General features: G+C 51.2%; 1 protein-coding gene across 1 annotated transcript; it reads right to left on the reverse strand.

The window, feature by feature from the left end:
• Positions 1-223: 223 nt before the first annotated feature.
• LOC122378986 (splicing factor, suppressor of white-apricot homolog) lies at positions 224-14,598 on the reverse strand. Its single transcript, XM_043360761.1, has 18 exons — positions 14,516-14,598; positions 11,624-11,834; positions 10,330-10,499; positions 9,853-10,058; positions 8,211-8,424; positions 7,951-8,009; positions 7,312-7,654; positions 6,968-7,129; positions 6,511-6,693; positions 6,147-6,365; positions 5,811-5,981; positions 4,991-5,642; positions 4,758-4,832; positions 4,446-4,529; positions 3,962-4,060; positions 3,370-3,690; positions 1,980-2,253; positions 224-577 (listed from the first exon to the last, which is right to left on the reverse strand). The coding sequence occupies exons 2-18, from the start codon at positions 11,773-11,775 to the stop codon at positions 524-526; spliced, it is 3,438 nt and encodes a 1,145-aa protein (XP_043216696.1). The 5' UTR covers positions 11,776-11,834; positions 14,516-14,598; the 3' UTR covers positions 224-523.
• Between the last annotated feature and the right edge of the window lie 323 nt (positions 14,599-14,921).

Genomic DNA, 14,921 nt, shown 5'->3' on the forward strand with positions numbered 1-14,921 from the left:
AACTCCCTAGGTAGTTTGCAAACTAACTGATTTCTCATATTCCCTGTAACATATATATATATATATATATATATATATATATATATATATATATATATATATATATATATATATATATATATATATATATATATATACGCTGTTTTCTAGACAATTCACAGATCTTCCTGATATCCTTTTCCATTTCACTCCTCTCACAACACACCAAAGACCGTTGAACAATACAAATACTATATTTCGTTTTGGACCGCCGCCCACCATCAGGGGTGACGGAGCGGTCCCATTACAGCACGGTCACAATCTCACAGCGGGAGTCAGTGCCAGCCACGGCCGACCCGGCTCCGGGCCAGCCGACGGACGGCTCACCGGCATACAGGGTCACAAGGTCAGAGAACGGGACACCGCCCGACACACACACACACACACCGGTACGAACACTGACATCACCACCAGCACCGACAAGGGTGCTGCAGATACCGGCATCCACGCTGGAGTCGCTCCCTGCCCGGCGCGGCCGGAGGGTTCACTTACCCAGCAGCGAGCCCTTCATCATCTCATGCACCTTGGCCTTCAGACCCTGAAACGAGCCGACAGCAGACCGGTGAGGACCGGAACTAACGAACATACTGGGGTGTAGACAATGGACGAATGAGGACCCAGGCATAGGGGAGGCGGTGTTACAGTACATTGTCCCGCTTCATCTCCTTCACACAACAATGCATCGTCACCCTGAAACGCATTAGACGAAAACACCATCTCACAAAAGTTTACACGAAGTCTAAAAGAGCGGAAAAATCAGCTGACGTGGTTCAAATGTGTGTTTGAAAAGTTGGTAGCGCTGTGAACTGCGCACTAAATGAGCTCAATCAGAACGCTGAGCCGAACAAAGTTTGACAAACCGGGACCGGGACCCAAACCCATAACGAGTCCTTTTCCTCTCGAGCTCTGTGCGTTAAGTTATTATCAGTGATCAATTGGGCTAAAGGCAACGTGCTTTCCTTCATTTGTGCATCGTATGATAAAAGATGGTGTTGTGTACGCATTTAATTTGTACTTTCTATCAAGAATCATCCGTCAATTTTGCATGGGAAGTTAGACTGGATAGCTTTTGATAGTTGGTGGGATGTTTCTTTAGTCGCTTGTGGAACGAACATTATTCCCTAGCGGAGGACGGAGCCGGATATTTAATATCTCGTATCTCCAGCACATGACAGCGCTGCATGAAAGCCTCGAGAAACGATCTCATCGGTCGGGCAGCACTGCGCCAGCACGGCGATTCAACGGAGACCACGGCTCTCGCAGCGCTAGAGAAAGTCTTCTGACCCGGTACATACATCCTCCAGCGATTTACAGCACAGGCCGAAAGAGCTCGGATATAACGCCACATCACAACAGCCGGCAGAGCATATCGCATTCGAGCAACTCCCCATGCTTCAATTTCAACCCAGCCGGAAATCCCAGCACTTAACTCAGCCGGACCAGGTTCGTGCACATTAATTGCTTCCATTAACATATATGCATGAGGCACTCTGGTATTTTGCATTTTACGTCGGATTCTCATTATAATGTTCCTCCTAAAATCGATGTCCCGACAACGAGCCCAGGAAATACGCTGTCACTGACAGACGCCTTCGCATTTCAGCTTTCGCTTTATCATCTAAACCCTATTAAAACTACGTGGAACTCGACGAACAACGCCAATTCTTAAACCGAAACTTTCCAATGGGAGCTTTGACCCAAAGGAGATTATCGATAAACGGCCATTAACACCTGACTGGCTGCCGGGTCGTCCCTCCTCCCACCCTCCTCTGCCCAGGCTCCCATCCCACCCCGGCTCCCGCCGTCGGCTGACCCACCTCTCCCATCCCACCCCGGCTCCCGCCGTCGGCTGACCCACCTCTCCCATCCCACCCCGGCTCCCGCCGTCGGCTGACCCACCTCTCCCATCCCACCCCGGCTCCCGCCGTCGGCTGACCCACCTCTGCCATCTGCGCCACCAGGCTGCTGCTGGCGGGGTCGGCCCCGCCCGCCCCGGCGCCCGCCGCCGGCCGCGCCGCCCCCGCCGACAGCCCGTTGGCGGGGCCGGCCGGCCGTCGGCGGTCCAGTTTGCGCTTCAGCTGTGCGAAGGCCTCGCGGGTTCTGCGGGCCTCTTCCTCCCGGTTGGAGAGCGGCCGCTCCTTGGGGCCGGACACCGGCGGTCGGTCCCGGTCAGAGCCGGAGGCTGCCCGGCCCACGGACCGCGGCGAGCCAGACCTGCAGAGGCGACAACGGGAGACCGTCAGAGGGGGCTGACACGGGCTGAATGTATACAGGGCCTCGTTTCATAAAAGGAATTACTTACGGCGTTCCGTCAATTATGCCAGATTTGGCGTATTTGATGCCAATTCGGTTTCATAAAGCCGGAGACCGGAGTAATTCACGCCATCGAAATAACGGAGCTTCATTTACGGCAAATGCTCGATTCCGGACCAATTGATGCCATTTGGGTTTCATAAAACGACGTAATTAACGCCAAATATTTTATCAAGCTCTTGATATCGGTGGTGTAAACTACGCACAAAAATGTTGCGTGAATTTGAATTAATGTGAAGATTCGAAGCTAATTTTTAATATATTTTATAATGTTGAGCCCGGTGAGGAAGAAAGAACAGCCAAAATGAGAAAAAGAAACCGCATATCTTCCGTACCAGTCGCTTTTTGTGGCCGCTATCGGAATTTTGTTTATTCGCCGCGCCGCGCCACTTTCGTAGTTAGGCACTTCTGCTTAGCTGGCTTTCTGCTGTTTTCAATATATTGATTTAATAAAGGATGGTCATCAATATCAATTTTGTTTTTTCATAAATAATTTTTTAAGATTTAAATTCAACATAATTGTTTTATAATTTCTCGTAAAAAATAAGTGTTGACATGAAATTGTAATTTTGTAGGACGCTTGATAAATTACGGTAACTACGCAAATGTGCTTAGTTACGGAGGTGTAAACAATTCCAGTTGTGGCTTTGTGAAACGGCTTCATTTGCGCTCCGTAGTTTGAAAGGGTGTGAATTACGGAAAGGTGTAAGTTACGGCAGAGCTTTATGAAACGAGGCCCAGGAGCACGAACAAACGAATCTGATCGTAAGTATCGTAACGAAGGGTCTGATACAAAATGGCAAAATGATGTTCACGGATTCTGTCAACATATAATACAGTTCACGTAACTTGGCAATCAAATGAAATGGCACCCTAGTCTTACTACACTACCAACAGCTTCATAGGCAGCAATCAGCTTATCATCCCGCGTCCCGCCCCTTTACAGGCATATACACAGTAACGATGTAGAAACAATCCCTCCACCCTCCCCGCCACTGAGATTTCCGCCGTAGTTACCTGGAGGAGGCGGCGGACCCGGAGCGGGATCCGGACCCGGAATCGGAGCCGGACTCGGATCCGGAGCCGGACGCCGATCTGGACCGGGACCGGGATCCGGCCGGTGACCAGGCTGCCGACGGTACAGGCGTGGGGGACGTGACGCGGGGGGTGCTACCGGCCGTCTCTGCAGCCGGCGCCGGCTCCGTCTCCGCGGGCGCGGCCGACTCCTCGCCAGGAGCGGGGTCCGCAGCGGGGTGCGCCGGTGGAGAGCCGGCTGCTATGGGCACCTCCCGTGGCTGAGAGAGCCGCCTCTCCGGCGAGTCCCCGCCGGTCAGGTCACTGAGGAGCGGAGATACAGGTTAGGTCAGGTCACCAGACAAACCAATTACGTAATTCAGAAAGACACAATATTTACCATGGTACCAGCTTTGTCTCGACCCACACATCACCATCAGGGCAGATGCGAAACATTGAGACGGCCCGCTCTCCAGGTTGGTATGCGTGATTCGGCCAGGAGATGTAACAAAGCCCGACCCTTACCCTACCTCTGGCTGAGCAGGGTCCCCACAGCTCCAAAGTACACTCTTTACGAGCTGCTCGTCACACTCACATCACATCGCCAGACGGAGCGACGACCGGCGCCGGGCTCACAGCCACCTCCGAGATGGACGGCTCACGGTCCAGGCGGGCGGCCGAGCGACTGCGGGACCTGGCAGCGGCGTCATACCAGTGTTAACGGAGGGACCCAGCGGACGGTCAGCCACTCAGCGAGGCAGTCAGCGAAACACGAGCGCTACGGGCGGCCGTATGGACAATCCAAGCGACAGCAGGCGGGCTCGAGAATGTTGCACGAAAAGGTAGTATGATTGATGGAAGAATAAAGGCATGCCTGACTGATAGGCTTCAGGTCTGTACCTGGACGCTAGAGTACACTAACATATCTAGTTAAGAGTACTTAAACATTAATGGTTTGATGAGAAAGAGTACAGCCCAGACAGTACACGAAATGACAGCCTTGCAAAGAACTCATTACCGAGCTAATACGGAATTATTCAATTCATCAAGCGCTTTTCCCTTAGCAGTAACGTACGTACCTCTTTGATCGTTTGCTCTTCTTTGACTTGTGTTTATGTCTCTTTGATGATCGCGATCTCTTCCGCTTGCTTCGTGCCGGAGATCTAAAAATGAAACATAAAACGGATAAGTAAGCGATCCAACTAACTCACCGATTCTTAAACGACGCCAAAATAACGCGGGTCAGTCGCTAATGTATTGTATGTATTGTACTGCATCGCACACATCGTGGCAAGCCGATCCATCCGAAAATGGCTATTATGGTCAGCCAGGCTCGGTTCACTAGGAACAGTCACCCCAGGAGTAATGGCGAGGGTAGGACGACCACCTACCGTGACGGTTCGCGTCGGGCCGACCGTCGCCAGCGCGACTCCTCCTCTACCGGTGTGATCTCGGACGACAGCAGTCTACCGGCAGCGGGGGACACACAGTCAGTGGTCAGTCAGTCGGGTCACACGTCCTCACGGACACGGACATTTAACTGCATCTCAGGTTAAACAAATATGATGGAGCAGTTACTTGAAACTAGAAATTGAATTCGGCCTAGCCCTTTTCACCTTCCTACCTTTTGTAGGAGGCCGGCGGGCTGCGCGGCCTCTTCTTGTGTTTCTTGTGCCGGCGCGGCGAGCGGGAGCGGACGGGAGAGAGGGACGCCGGTCGCTCCTGCTCGCTGCCCGAGTCGCCCTGTCCCCGTCGCCGCCGGTGTGAGGAGCGCTTCTTGTGCCTCCTCCGGTGGCGGCGCTCCTCCCTGCGCTCCCGGCTGTCCGCTCGCCGCCGGCTGCCGGTGGGCTCCCTGCTCTCCGCGCGCCGCCTTCTGTGAGCCGGGCTGTCCCGACTGTCCCGTCTGCTCAGAGCGGGGCTGTCCCGACCGTGTCGTTTACTGGGCGCGGGACTGTCCCGACTGTGCCGTTTACTGAGCACGGGACTTTCCCGACTGTGCCGTTTACTGGGCACGGGACTGCCACGGCTTTCTCTCTTGCTCGCACTCCGATCTCTCTTGTCCCGTTTGCTGACGCTGCGACTCCGGCTGTCCCGTTTACCGACGCTCCGGTCGCGGCTGTCTCGCCTGCTGACGTTCCGGTCCCGGCTGGTGCGCCGTCCCGTTTCGGGGCTGCTGTCCCGCCGGCTGGCGGGGCTGCTGAGACGACTGTCGGAGCCGTCACCGTCGGCACTGGCGCCACTGCCGGACGGCAGCTCCGGAACAGAGTGGGGCGAGTCTGCGGACAGGGGTGGAACGTCACAGTCAGAAACCGGTGACATCAGACAGTAGGAAATGGATTAGCGACATCCTTTAAAATAACGCTGCCTTACTTACATCACAATATAGCGAACCGAATCACTACCTGAAAATATCGTCGTGCCCGCAGCTTTTGCACTCCACTCACCGGAGTCCACCAGTTTGTACTTGTCCAGATCCGCCTCGTCCCCCGAGTCTTCCTCTTCCTCCTCTGTCTGCGCTCGGGAGGGAGGACCCTCCGCCGCGGCCGGCGGTTCCGAGCCGCCTCCCGGGTCCTCCTCAGAGCCGGACGGCAGCGGACCCGGTGGCAGCTGGGGACCTAGAGAGGGGACCCAGGGTCAGAATTGAACGAAAAACCGGTAATAATATCTGAAATAAAATCAACTTTTACTTACTTCATGCAGTCACCATACGATGAAGCAGACTTAAGGTCAACAGCTTTCCAGGAAGATTACGCAGAGTGGGTACCCAGAGTTCACGTTACCTATGACTGGCTGTTTGATCTTGTCCACGTCCTGCCGGAGTTTGGCCAGGAACTGGGCGGCGCGCCGTTTGCGGTCCATCTGGATCTCGTCCCTGCCGACTCCCGGCGCGGGCGCGACAATCGGCACCTGTCGAGACTGCCGTTTGGTCGGCTCGGGACGCGCCGCCGCTGCCGCTGCTGCCGGTGCTGGTGCTGGGGTCACCGCAACGGCCGCAGCAGCTGAAAACAAGTAAAAGATGTCAGCCGCCAGAACTCGAAGACCAACAAACATGCATGCAAGGCTCGTTAGTGTCGCAACCGTCGCACCTTCACCAAACTCATTGTTCTGTGCTCACATCTCAGGCAACTATTCTCCAGGTCGTACCTTTGTCCGGTCGCGAGCCGCCGTTGGCCTCCGCGGTGGCGCCGGCCGCGGCGGCCGCTGGTGAGGTCTGCGCGCCTCCCTCCTCTCCCTCCTCGTCCTCACTCTCCTCCAGAGGCAGAGCGCTGCGCTCCAGCGGCGCAGAATCCTTCTCAGACTTGGCGCGGATCGAGAACGACACCGGCACTGGATCGAACGAAAACTCGGTCAGAATAAATTCGGCACATATAATTCCTCAGCGCAGAAAACGATTAGCAATGTGATTCATAGCATGCTCAAAAATAAGAAAACAAAGCAGGTGATAGCATCTGTCACACAGCTAACAAAATAACCAGGCTTTGAACTGATGAAAAGCACCATTGCCAACTACGTAGAAAAATACACAATTTTCTCAAGTTCAGGAAAAAAATAACGAATTCACCGAAATACGAACAACAGTATTTTTTGTGATATCACTAACCGGGTTTGTTTCCCTTGTCCTCAGTAGTTTTGGCTGCGGCCGGTGCTGCCGTTGTCGCCGCCGGCTTTGACTTTCCCAGGTCCCGTTCATACTGCTCCAATTTGTGGCGGTAGTAGGCGTGGTGGGCGTGCGAGTCGCGCAGGAAACTGAACCGCTCGTCGCCTGGAAAACAGTTCGGGAGCAGACGCCATAAAGGTGTTATAATGCAGGCAGGGTCAGATCACACATCTACATTTCCTTATTACTTGGTGTTAAAAAAGAGGCATCAAACGATTACAAATGCAAAATACGCAGCACATGGCGGGAATCGTTGTGCAGCCGCCGTTACATCGTACGCCACTCACCGCGTCCCATCACGATGCCCTCGAAATCTCGGCCGTTCTTGGCCACATAGCTGGCCATTTTGTCGATGATCAGTTTGACGTCGGCCGGCGGCAGGGCGGGGGCGGTGGCGGGGGCGGTCCGCCCGGCCGCCTCCCGAGGACCGGCAGCGGCGGCCGGCGAGCCCGCGCGGCCCGCTGACGAGTCGGCGGCGGAGGCGGAGGGGGCGGCGGCGGGCACAGGGCTGGAGGTGCCGCTGCCGGTCGGACTGTCGGCAGCCTGGCGCGACGAGCGGATGTTCTTGACGAGTCGCTGGTAGGCGCAGTTGGCGGACGGCTGGTACATGCCGTCCGCCCGACCCGGAGCCTGGCCGTGGGCACAGAGGTGGTGCGGCGTTAGAAATTTTGATAATCATATTTTTGTCCCTAGTAAAAAAGTTATGTCCCTTATCAAGAGTACAACGCCTCACAGTATGTGACAACGCACAATCTGACATAGACTAAGCACTTTCCCCATACTTTTTTTTAAATCCCTAGATAAATTGCATCAGAAACCCAATGCACGCACATATTTTAAAAAATGTAGAAAATGATGAGAGAGTGCAGCAACAGCTCCGTATTTAAAGAAGACTTGGCCACAACCCAACCTTGGCTCTGACTCACAATGTCCGGGCGACTGAGGTTCAGCGCCGGGTGAAGGTACGCCTCATCCTCTTCCTCTTCTGAAACAAAAAAAAAAGGCTTGACATCACACAAAACTACACCGACAACACTTATACGCAAACATCGAAACAACGCCATGCCTAACAGTCAAATGCATATCGCATATGTTCACATCACATGCATGAGAGCTTCGCATTCATGAAAGTAAAACTATCCGCCTGCACCGCTCGCGCGCGCCGCCCGGAGCCGCCGCCACGTACCGTTGGGTTTCGGCGCGCCGATGGTGTACCGCCCCGCCTTGATCATCACCACCATGTGTCGAAAGAACGGCTGAAGCGGGTCGTCGAACGCCAGAAAGTCGAACATGGCGTTCTCAGACTGTTTGGCCTTGATGAGGATCTCCATCTGCGGCCCCTGACGCGCCACGAACAGCGCCGTTCGCTCGATGATGTCCGCGTGCCGCCGCGTCGCCGGCTGCCGGGCACCGTCAGAAGTTACACAGTGCCCGGTGCCGAGCGGACTGGGAGGGACGCAGACTGAAGGTTTGCTGCTCAAAGCCAGGATTGTCGTATTAGGGAACCTCTTTGTCGTGTTAACCCGCGCCCTGCTGGGGGTCCTGGATTTCCACGCCCTGCTGGGGGGGGGGGTGTTTGAACACCCCCCCTTGTAACTCGGCTCCTGGGCCACGTAGCGATACGCGGAAGGCGGCGTTCGAAAGAGCGTAAAAAATAATGACGAAATCACTTCGGTCAATTTTTTGGTCAGGTCAAAGGTCAGGTCACCAGAGGTCATTGAAGGCAAAATTTCGCCGATTTCCAGGTCGAATGTCGAAAATTTCCAAGAAGCCAACGCATAACTCGGGAACCAATAGAGCTACAGCGCCGCGGAAAAGCGCATTCGATAGCCCTATTAACGCCCTTTCTGAGTAATTCTCTCAGATTTGACCTAACGTCAACGGTTTTGCCTGCAGGGGGCAAAAACTGCAAAAATAGCCGATATTTTCGAAAACAGTTTTTCTGCAATAACTTTTGACCCAAGCCTTGTACGAGCTTACTTTTACCGGCATCGTGTTCCTCTCGTCAAGACGCATCGAATGAACTATAACTTGACCTTGAAAGGTCAACTTGAAAATTTGACCTCAGGTCAAGGTCATGACCTGACCGGAAAGGGTCATGTTGCATATCAGTCGATCCGTATCGTCGAGCTGAACACATCTAAGGCGTTTTCATCGCTCTAGCATGCCTCTATCAAAAGTTATTTGCGAAAAACTGTTAGATACCATTCGTGACCTAAGATGACCTCAGGGCATAAACAAGGGTCACGGACACCATTTTCATGTTCAGTGTGTCTAAACCACTTGTAATTCGGTGTTTGGGAGTGTGTATAATGTCTTTCATCCAAAAGAGGCGCATTTCAATTTTCTCCCATTGACTTATAATGGGGAGGTCGCAAAATTGACCTGACCTTAGGTCATCGATATCAAAATTCTGAGATATACATTTTGTACATGCTATTTCTCTGAGCAATCGCTGAAAGTTTCAAAGCGATCGGTCACTCGGTGTAGCTATGACAGACATTGAAAGTTTTTATGAGGTGAGGTCACTTCAAGTGACCTGGTGACCTGACCTTGAATGACCTTGGTCTGAAATTTTCACAACATGTGTAGAATTGATGTATGATAAGGTGTACCAAAAACGGCGGCGCTCCGCGCCGCCGTTTTTGAGATATTCGCGAAAAACCACAAGGGGGGGTGTTCAAACACCCCCCCCCCAGCAGGGCGCGGGTTAAAGCTAAGCAACTGCGTCAACGGTTTTACCGCAATGGTTTAGGAGATCAGGGACACAGTTGGTGTTTCCAGCGTAATGTCACAGCCCCGGTCCCCGTTTTCCGGCCCAGCCCCACCTGCGCCATGTCAGCGGGCACGTTAAGCGACGTGGGCGGCTCGTAGGGCTCGTCGTCCACGGCCGGGATAGCTGCGGCGGCAGCAGCCACCGCCTCCGGGGCAGCCCCGGCGCCGCCGGCCGCCGGCGCAGCGCCATAGCTGAACCCGATCTGGTTGTAGCGGCCAGAGTCGCCGGCCAGCGACTGAAGACGCTTCCACTCCTCCTCTGCCAGAGTCGGGGACAGGCCGGAGGGCGACGGTCATTCAGAGGCTAATAAGCGACGCCCCAGATAATATGCATTGTAGGTACAGTTGTTTATGTCATACAAAACAACAAAAATTACGAGAGCGGAAGACCTTTGAAGGCTAGCAAACACGCCATTTACGTTACGCAGCAGGCGAACGAGATAGCTATAACCGACTGTTATACTGGGTTTAACGGGCCAGTAATTTGTTAGCCATCGGTGTCAGTCGTCACACCTGTGGCCGGCACCGACCTTCGAGCATGCGCTCCTCGTCCTCGTCCTTGTAGAGGGCCATGTAGCGCTCCTGGTCGACCACCTCCTCCAGTTTGCGCTCGCGCTCGGTGAGCCCCTGCCAGCGGTCGTAGCCGCCGGGCGGCGGCTCGTGCGGCCGCAGGTCGGAGAGAGCGCCACGCCCGTCATACCTGCAGCAGAGGCGGCGCGTCACACGACAGCCGGAAGGGAAGGCGCCGCGCGCAGACGGGTGACGGAGGGGGACACATGGTACAGAGGCAGCGGCCGGGACGCACCGCCGGGGGTCAGCTGGGTATGTACAGGGATAACCGGGTGGTCAGGGATAGCAGCACTGAGGAAAAGCAGCGATCGTTTAGACCGAAATACGGCCCCTGTTCGTCCCGACAACGCGCTGAAAACGGATGCAGTCAAAGTCAATCAGAAATGCTAGCAGTCGCCTGCGGCGGTCGGTAGTAGCCAAGCGTGTACGAATGACATGATAAATCGCAAAATAGGTAATTGTCAAATCGATCATTAGATGGCAAGCAAAGAAAAAAAAAGTACTGGCCACTCAAAAGTAAAATAGCCTTTTCTAACAGGTACCTTGAAGTTTGATAAGAAACAGCTACTTACCAATGGAAGACATGCGACATGACATTTGTCTACAAGTGTGAGTGTGTTGTTTACAGAAAACAACAAGTTGTCGAGCAGCTGAAAATGTTTTAAGCAAAACTGTTATGCTTACTCAGTTAACAGATAATGACCAAAGACAAACCAAATTATACTTCTTACAATGCCCTTTGCTCAATCATTAGCAGTGATTCAACTGGGTCACATCGTTTAGATGGAAATGCAGCCTGAACATGTGGGGACTAAGTGGGATGAGTAACAAGTTCTGAAGAACAGACGCTATAATCATCCAGCAATGAAATGGTGTTACAAAATTCGCCTATCTTAAGCCTATTTCCTCCCATACTTACCGAAGATACCCTCATACTTACCGTCCTTACCCATACTACACCCCTGCGCCCTGCCTCAGCAGGCCCGCCGCTCCTCAGGTCGGCGCTGTAAAGGCTGTGCAGGATCGGTACGCAGACTGTGGACAGTGCACGCCTCCCGCGGTCAGAACATCACAACAGCTCAGTCAGGTACGAACCTAAGCCGGCATGGATCGCCAGCACCGTCTCTCCCGCTCGCTCAGAGCGCGGCCGCAGGCCAATGAAGCTCGCACCAGCGCACACCACATGATAATCGCGGCATACTTCTTCGGTAGCGCGGCACTTGTGTTAGGAGGTGGTGAGGGAAACCAACGGACCTGTCAATCTTCAATGTTTCGTCCGCCATCCAGGGTATGAGGTGTTTGCCGCTGTCGATGAACAGCGCCTTCTCGTCGTCCCTGAACAGCTTGCAGGCGTATCCGAAGACTAGCAGCTCTTCTTCGCGCCCTTTCTCCGCTGGCACCTCCATGGTCGCGCCCTCAGTGGTGTACAGGCTGACAGTCACAGTCCAGCAGAAACAGTGTGTCCCTGAAAACCAGACAGAATATTTCAGTATTTGATCAACTTGGATGTATCTTGCATGTGACCTGCAATTCCATTGATATATATCGATGTAGCACCTATAGATGCCATCAGAAATGTTATGTTCTCGACAAAAATATCCTTCAAAGTCCAACAACTGGGACATTCAGGTTTTCATAATAGGTAGATATGTGATAACAATGTATTCTAGTCCCTATATATCAAACATCCCACTATAGATTCAAGTACCTAAATGCTTTTGAAGCCCAGATTTTTAGCCTTAAGATTGTTCAGACATCAGTGGCTATTTTCACTGGCATAACTGTCAGCTTGCTTTATTTTCTTAACCTCTCAGCTTGGTCAACAGAAAAAATGAAAATTGACTTCGCTGTTGTATCCTGGCAAGTGTCTCATCAAAATATTCTGCTCTCCAAGGCCTACAGCCTGACCAGAGATGCGACAAACCAGAGTTATTGGAAAGGGCACTGGGCGAGGCTCTTTATGAATTCACTCACTGATAGACCCAATTACTTATATGCACAGTTTCCTAAGCCTGCATATGATGCTGAGTACCCACTCCGAAATAAATGTTGCACTATACATATTAGGTATGGTTTATGATGATTGAAGATGCCTTATTAGTAATTACAGCCATAATATGTAGGCATTGTATTAAGTGAGCTCAGAGCTGTGTCTCTACCTGAGACTGCAAATCTTTTAATCAGGGTTCTTACAGTACAAACTCCTTTAATATTTTCTAACCTTATTGTAGGCTCAGAATAGGAATGGGAACCCAACCAACCAGGTGAGTTAATGAGAGATGTGAAACCTTGCATGGCAGAACTTTCTGTTGGTTGTGGAATAGGCCTCAGGGCACTGGGCATTAGTAGAGCAGACATCACACAAAAGTTTTCCAACCAAGAAGATCATTGCACTGTAGGTTTGTAGGTTAGATTAGGTCAGGTCAGGTTAAGTTAAAGGGGACTTTTTCTGCACAATTGCCAACAAGTCAGCATCCTGGACAAATCTTTGCATGCATGACTGTCTTCAATCAGAGTAAATGGAATAAAGGTAACATAGCTGACCTGGCCTAACCTAAACAGACATGTTTTAACCCTCATTTGTGATTTGACCATGTGCAGAAGAAGAAAATACATTAAGTAACATCATGGATGAAATATTCCTGGATAGGACACTCCCTATTCCCCAATACTAGCGCCGGCGACCAAGCGGCCGCCCTGGTGGCGGAGCTCCGAAACATCGGCGGCGAGTGCGCCGGCGGCCGCCGCACCGGCTTGCGTGCTAAAAACGCGGTAATGGAGGGCGAAATTAGCGAACCTTAGCTCATAAGACACGATTTCAGAGACTTCACACATATTTTAAGTTCTTTCTTATAATTATTATGGCTCCATTTAGTCACTATCACATACGGAATCATTACTTGATGCTCATAAACTGAGCTGGTATCCTCGACTTGCCGATGCAATTTATCATCAAATATCATCGTTCCTCGGCAGTCAAACAAGTTCCTATTGATGATTTAATACAAATATCAACTTATTTTCATGTTATCGCATGAAACTTCACTTTATTCTAACATTGGCTCTTCGGCTGTAATCACGAACCCTCACTTGTCAGCAGAATTTAAGCAACTTCTGAAATCAAAACTGGGAAAAGAATATGTTCATGACATTCCTCAATTCCTGTTCTACCAGGTTCACAAAAATTGTCATCAAAATCGGTTACAGGTAAGTAGTAAACGACAAAAGTATACAAAAAGACACGCTCCGCCCATAGCCCGCAATGCTAAAATGGCGCCAGCGCCCTCGCCGTCGGGAAATCCGCCGCCGCTGCCGGGTGGTCGGAAAATCAGTGGAGTGTCCCATCCAGGAATACCTAATCCATGGTAACATGATGGAATATTTGCGGCAGCAAACATTAAAGGGACCCTCCCACCTTAACATTAGTTTTGAGTTGAGATAGCCAAGTTTGCGGCCAGGCTCAGAATCCACCATTTATCCTGGTCGCAACCCCCGCAGCTTTATGGTGTTCAAGAAATTTCTTCCCTTTACTTGCAGGGTGGGACCAGCGTGGTCCCCATCTCTTAACCATTACGGGAATCTGATGACGTCATCAGGCTTTCGAACGTCCGTTAAATGTTTGACTAAAACGTTTTGTAGCACGCGGTGGTATATGCTGCTTTGCGCGCAACAAATGCCGCACTTTCAAACAAAGTCGCTAGGAACAGCGGAGATCCCAAAAAGTAAACAAAAGTAAAAGTCTAATATCTTGAAAACCGGTGAATATTTTTCGATGAAATTTGGTAGAAATTTGTTTTTGCTCTTTCTGAACCGAGCGACATCACTTTCATGCCAATTCATTAACTTTTTTGAAGGTGGGAGGGTCCCTTTAACCTGATTATCTTCACAAAGTGTTTGCTCACATGGCAATGTTTCATTGAACATATGTATGTTGCAATTTACATCCTGAATAATAAAATTTAAAAAAGCAAAAAAACAAAGAATGTAAAATGATTTTCGTTCATACTTTGGCGCATGCGCGACATATACGAACGACGCTAAAACCAGTAATATCACAAAAAGTGCGCATGCTATTGACATATAATAGCTTTGAATAACAAGATATTCACGCCGTCTCATATCTACCCTAAATCTGTTTTTACCAACCTCAGATGATTGGCCAAAGCTTAGCACCGAGATCCACACACATTGGAGTCTGAGCGTACCACAAGCTAATAATAATAATAAATCCAAAATGAAAATAACAGCTTCAGGTGAATAATTACGTCACTAGTTCTGCAGACGCTTTTGCATCATGGTCCGTGCTCTTCATATCTATGGTCCGTGCAGTATCATCACGTGTCGTGTTGGTTGACTTGAAAAGTATGAAAACAAGTTGGTTCAGAGCTTTTTTAATGATTAATCATAAACTGCTTTATTTTACTTATTTTTCACTCAAAGCTACAAAAGTGGCCAGTGAGCCCGATGACCTCCCGTCCCGTAGGTAGTTGATCATTCCGTAGGTATACAGAACACACGTATCGTTCTGAATCGTTCTCATTCCGCAGACACA

This window comes from Amphibalanus amphitrite, unplaced genomic scaffold (genome assembly GCF_019059575.1).
Source record: "Amphibalanus amphitrite isolate SeventyFive unplaced genomic scaffold, NRLGWU_Aamphi_draft 000069F_arrow, whole genome shotgun sequence".
Lineage (NCBI taxonomy): Eukaryota > Metazoa > Arthropoda > Thecostraca > Balanomorpha > Balanidae > Amphibalanus > Amphibalanus amphitrite.

Coding starts and splice junctions, on each gene's coding strand:
- LOC122378986 (XM_043360761.1), bottom strand. CDS start 11,775: ATGGAGGTGCCAGCGGAGAAAGGGCGCGAAGAAGAGCTGCTAGTCTTC. Junction 4,833..4,990: donor CCGCCGGCCTCCTACAAAAG/GTAGGAAGGTGA, acceptor CGCTGCCGGTAG/ACTGCTGTCGTCCGAGATCA. Junction 578..1,979: donor TGGTGGCGCAGATGGCAGAG/GTGGGTCAGCCG, acceptor GGCTCGTTTCAG/GGTCTGAAGGCCAAGGTGCA.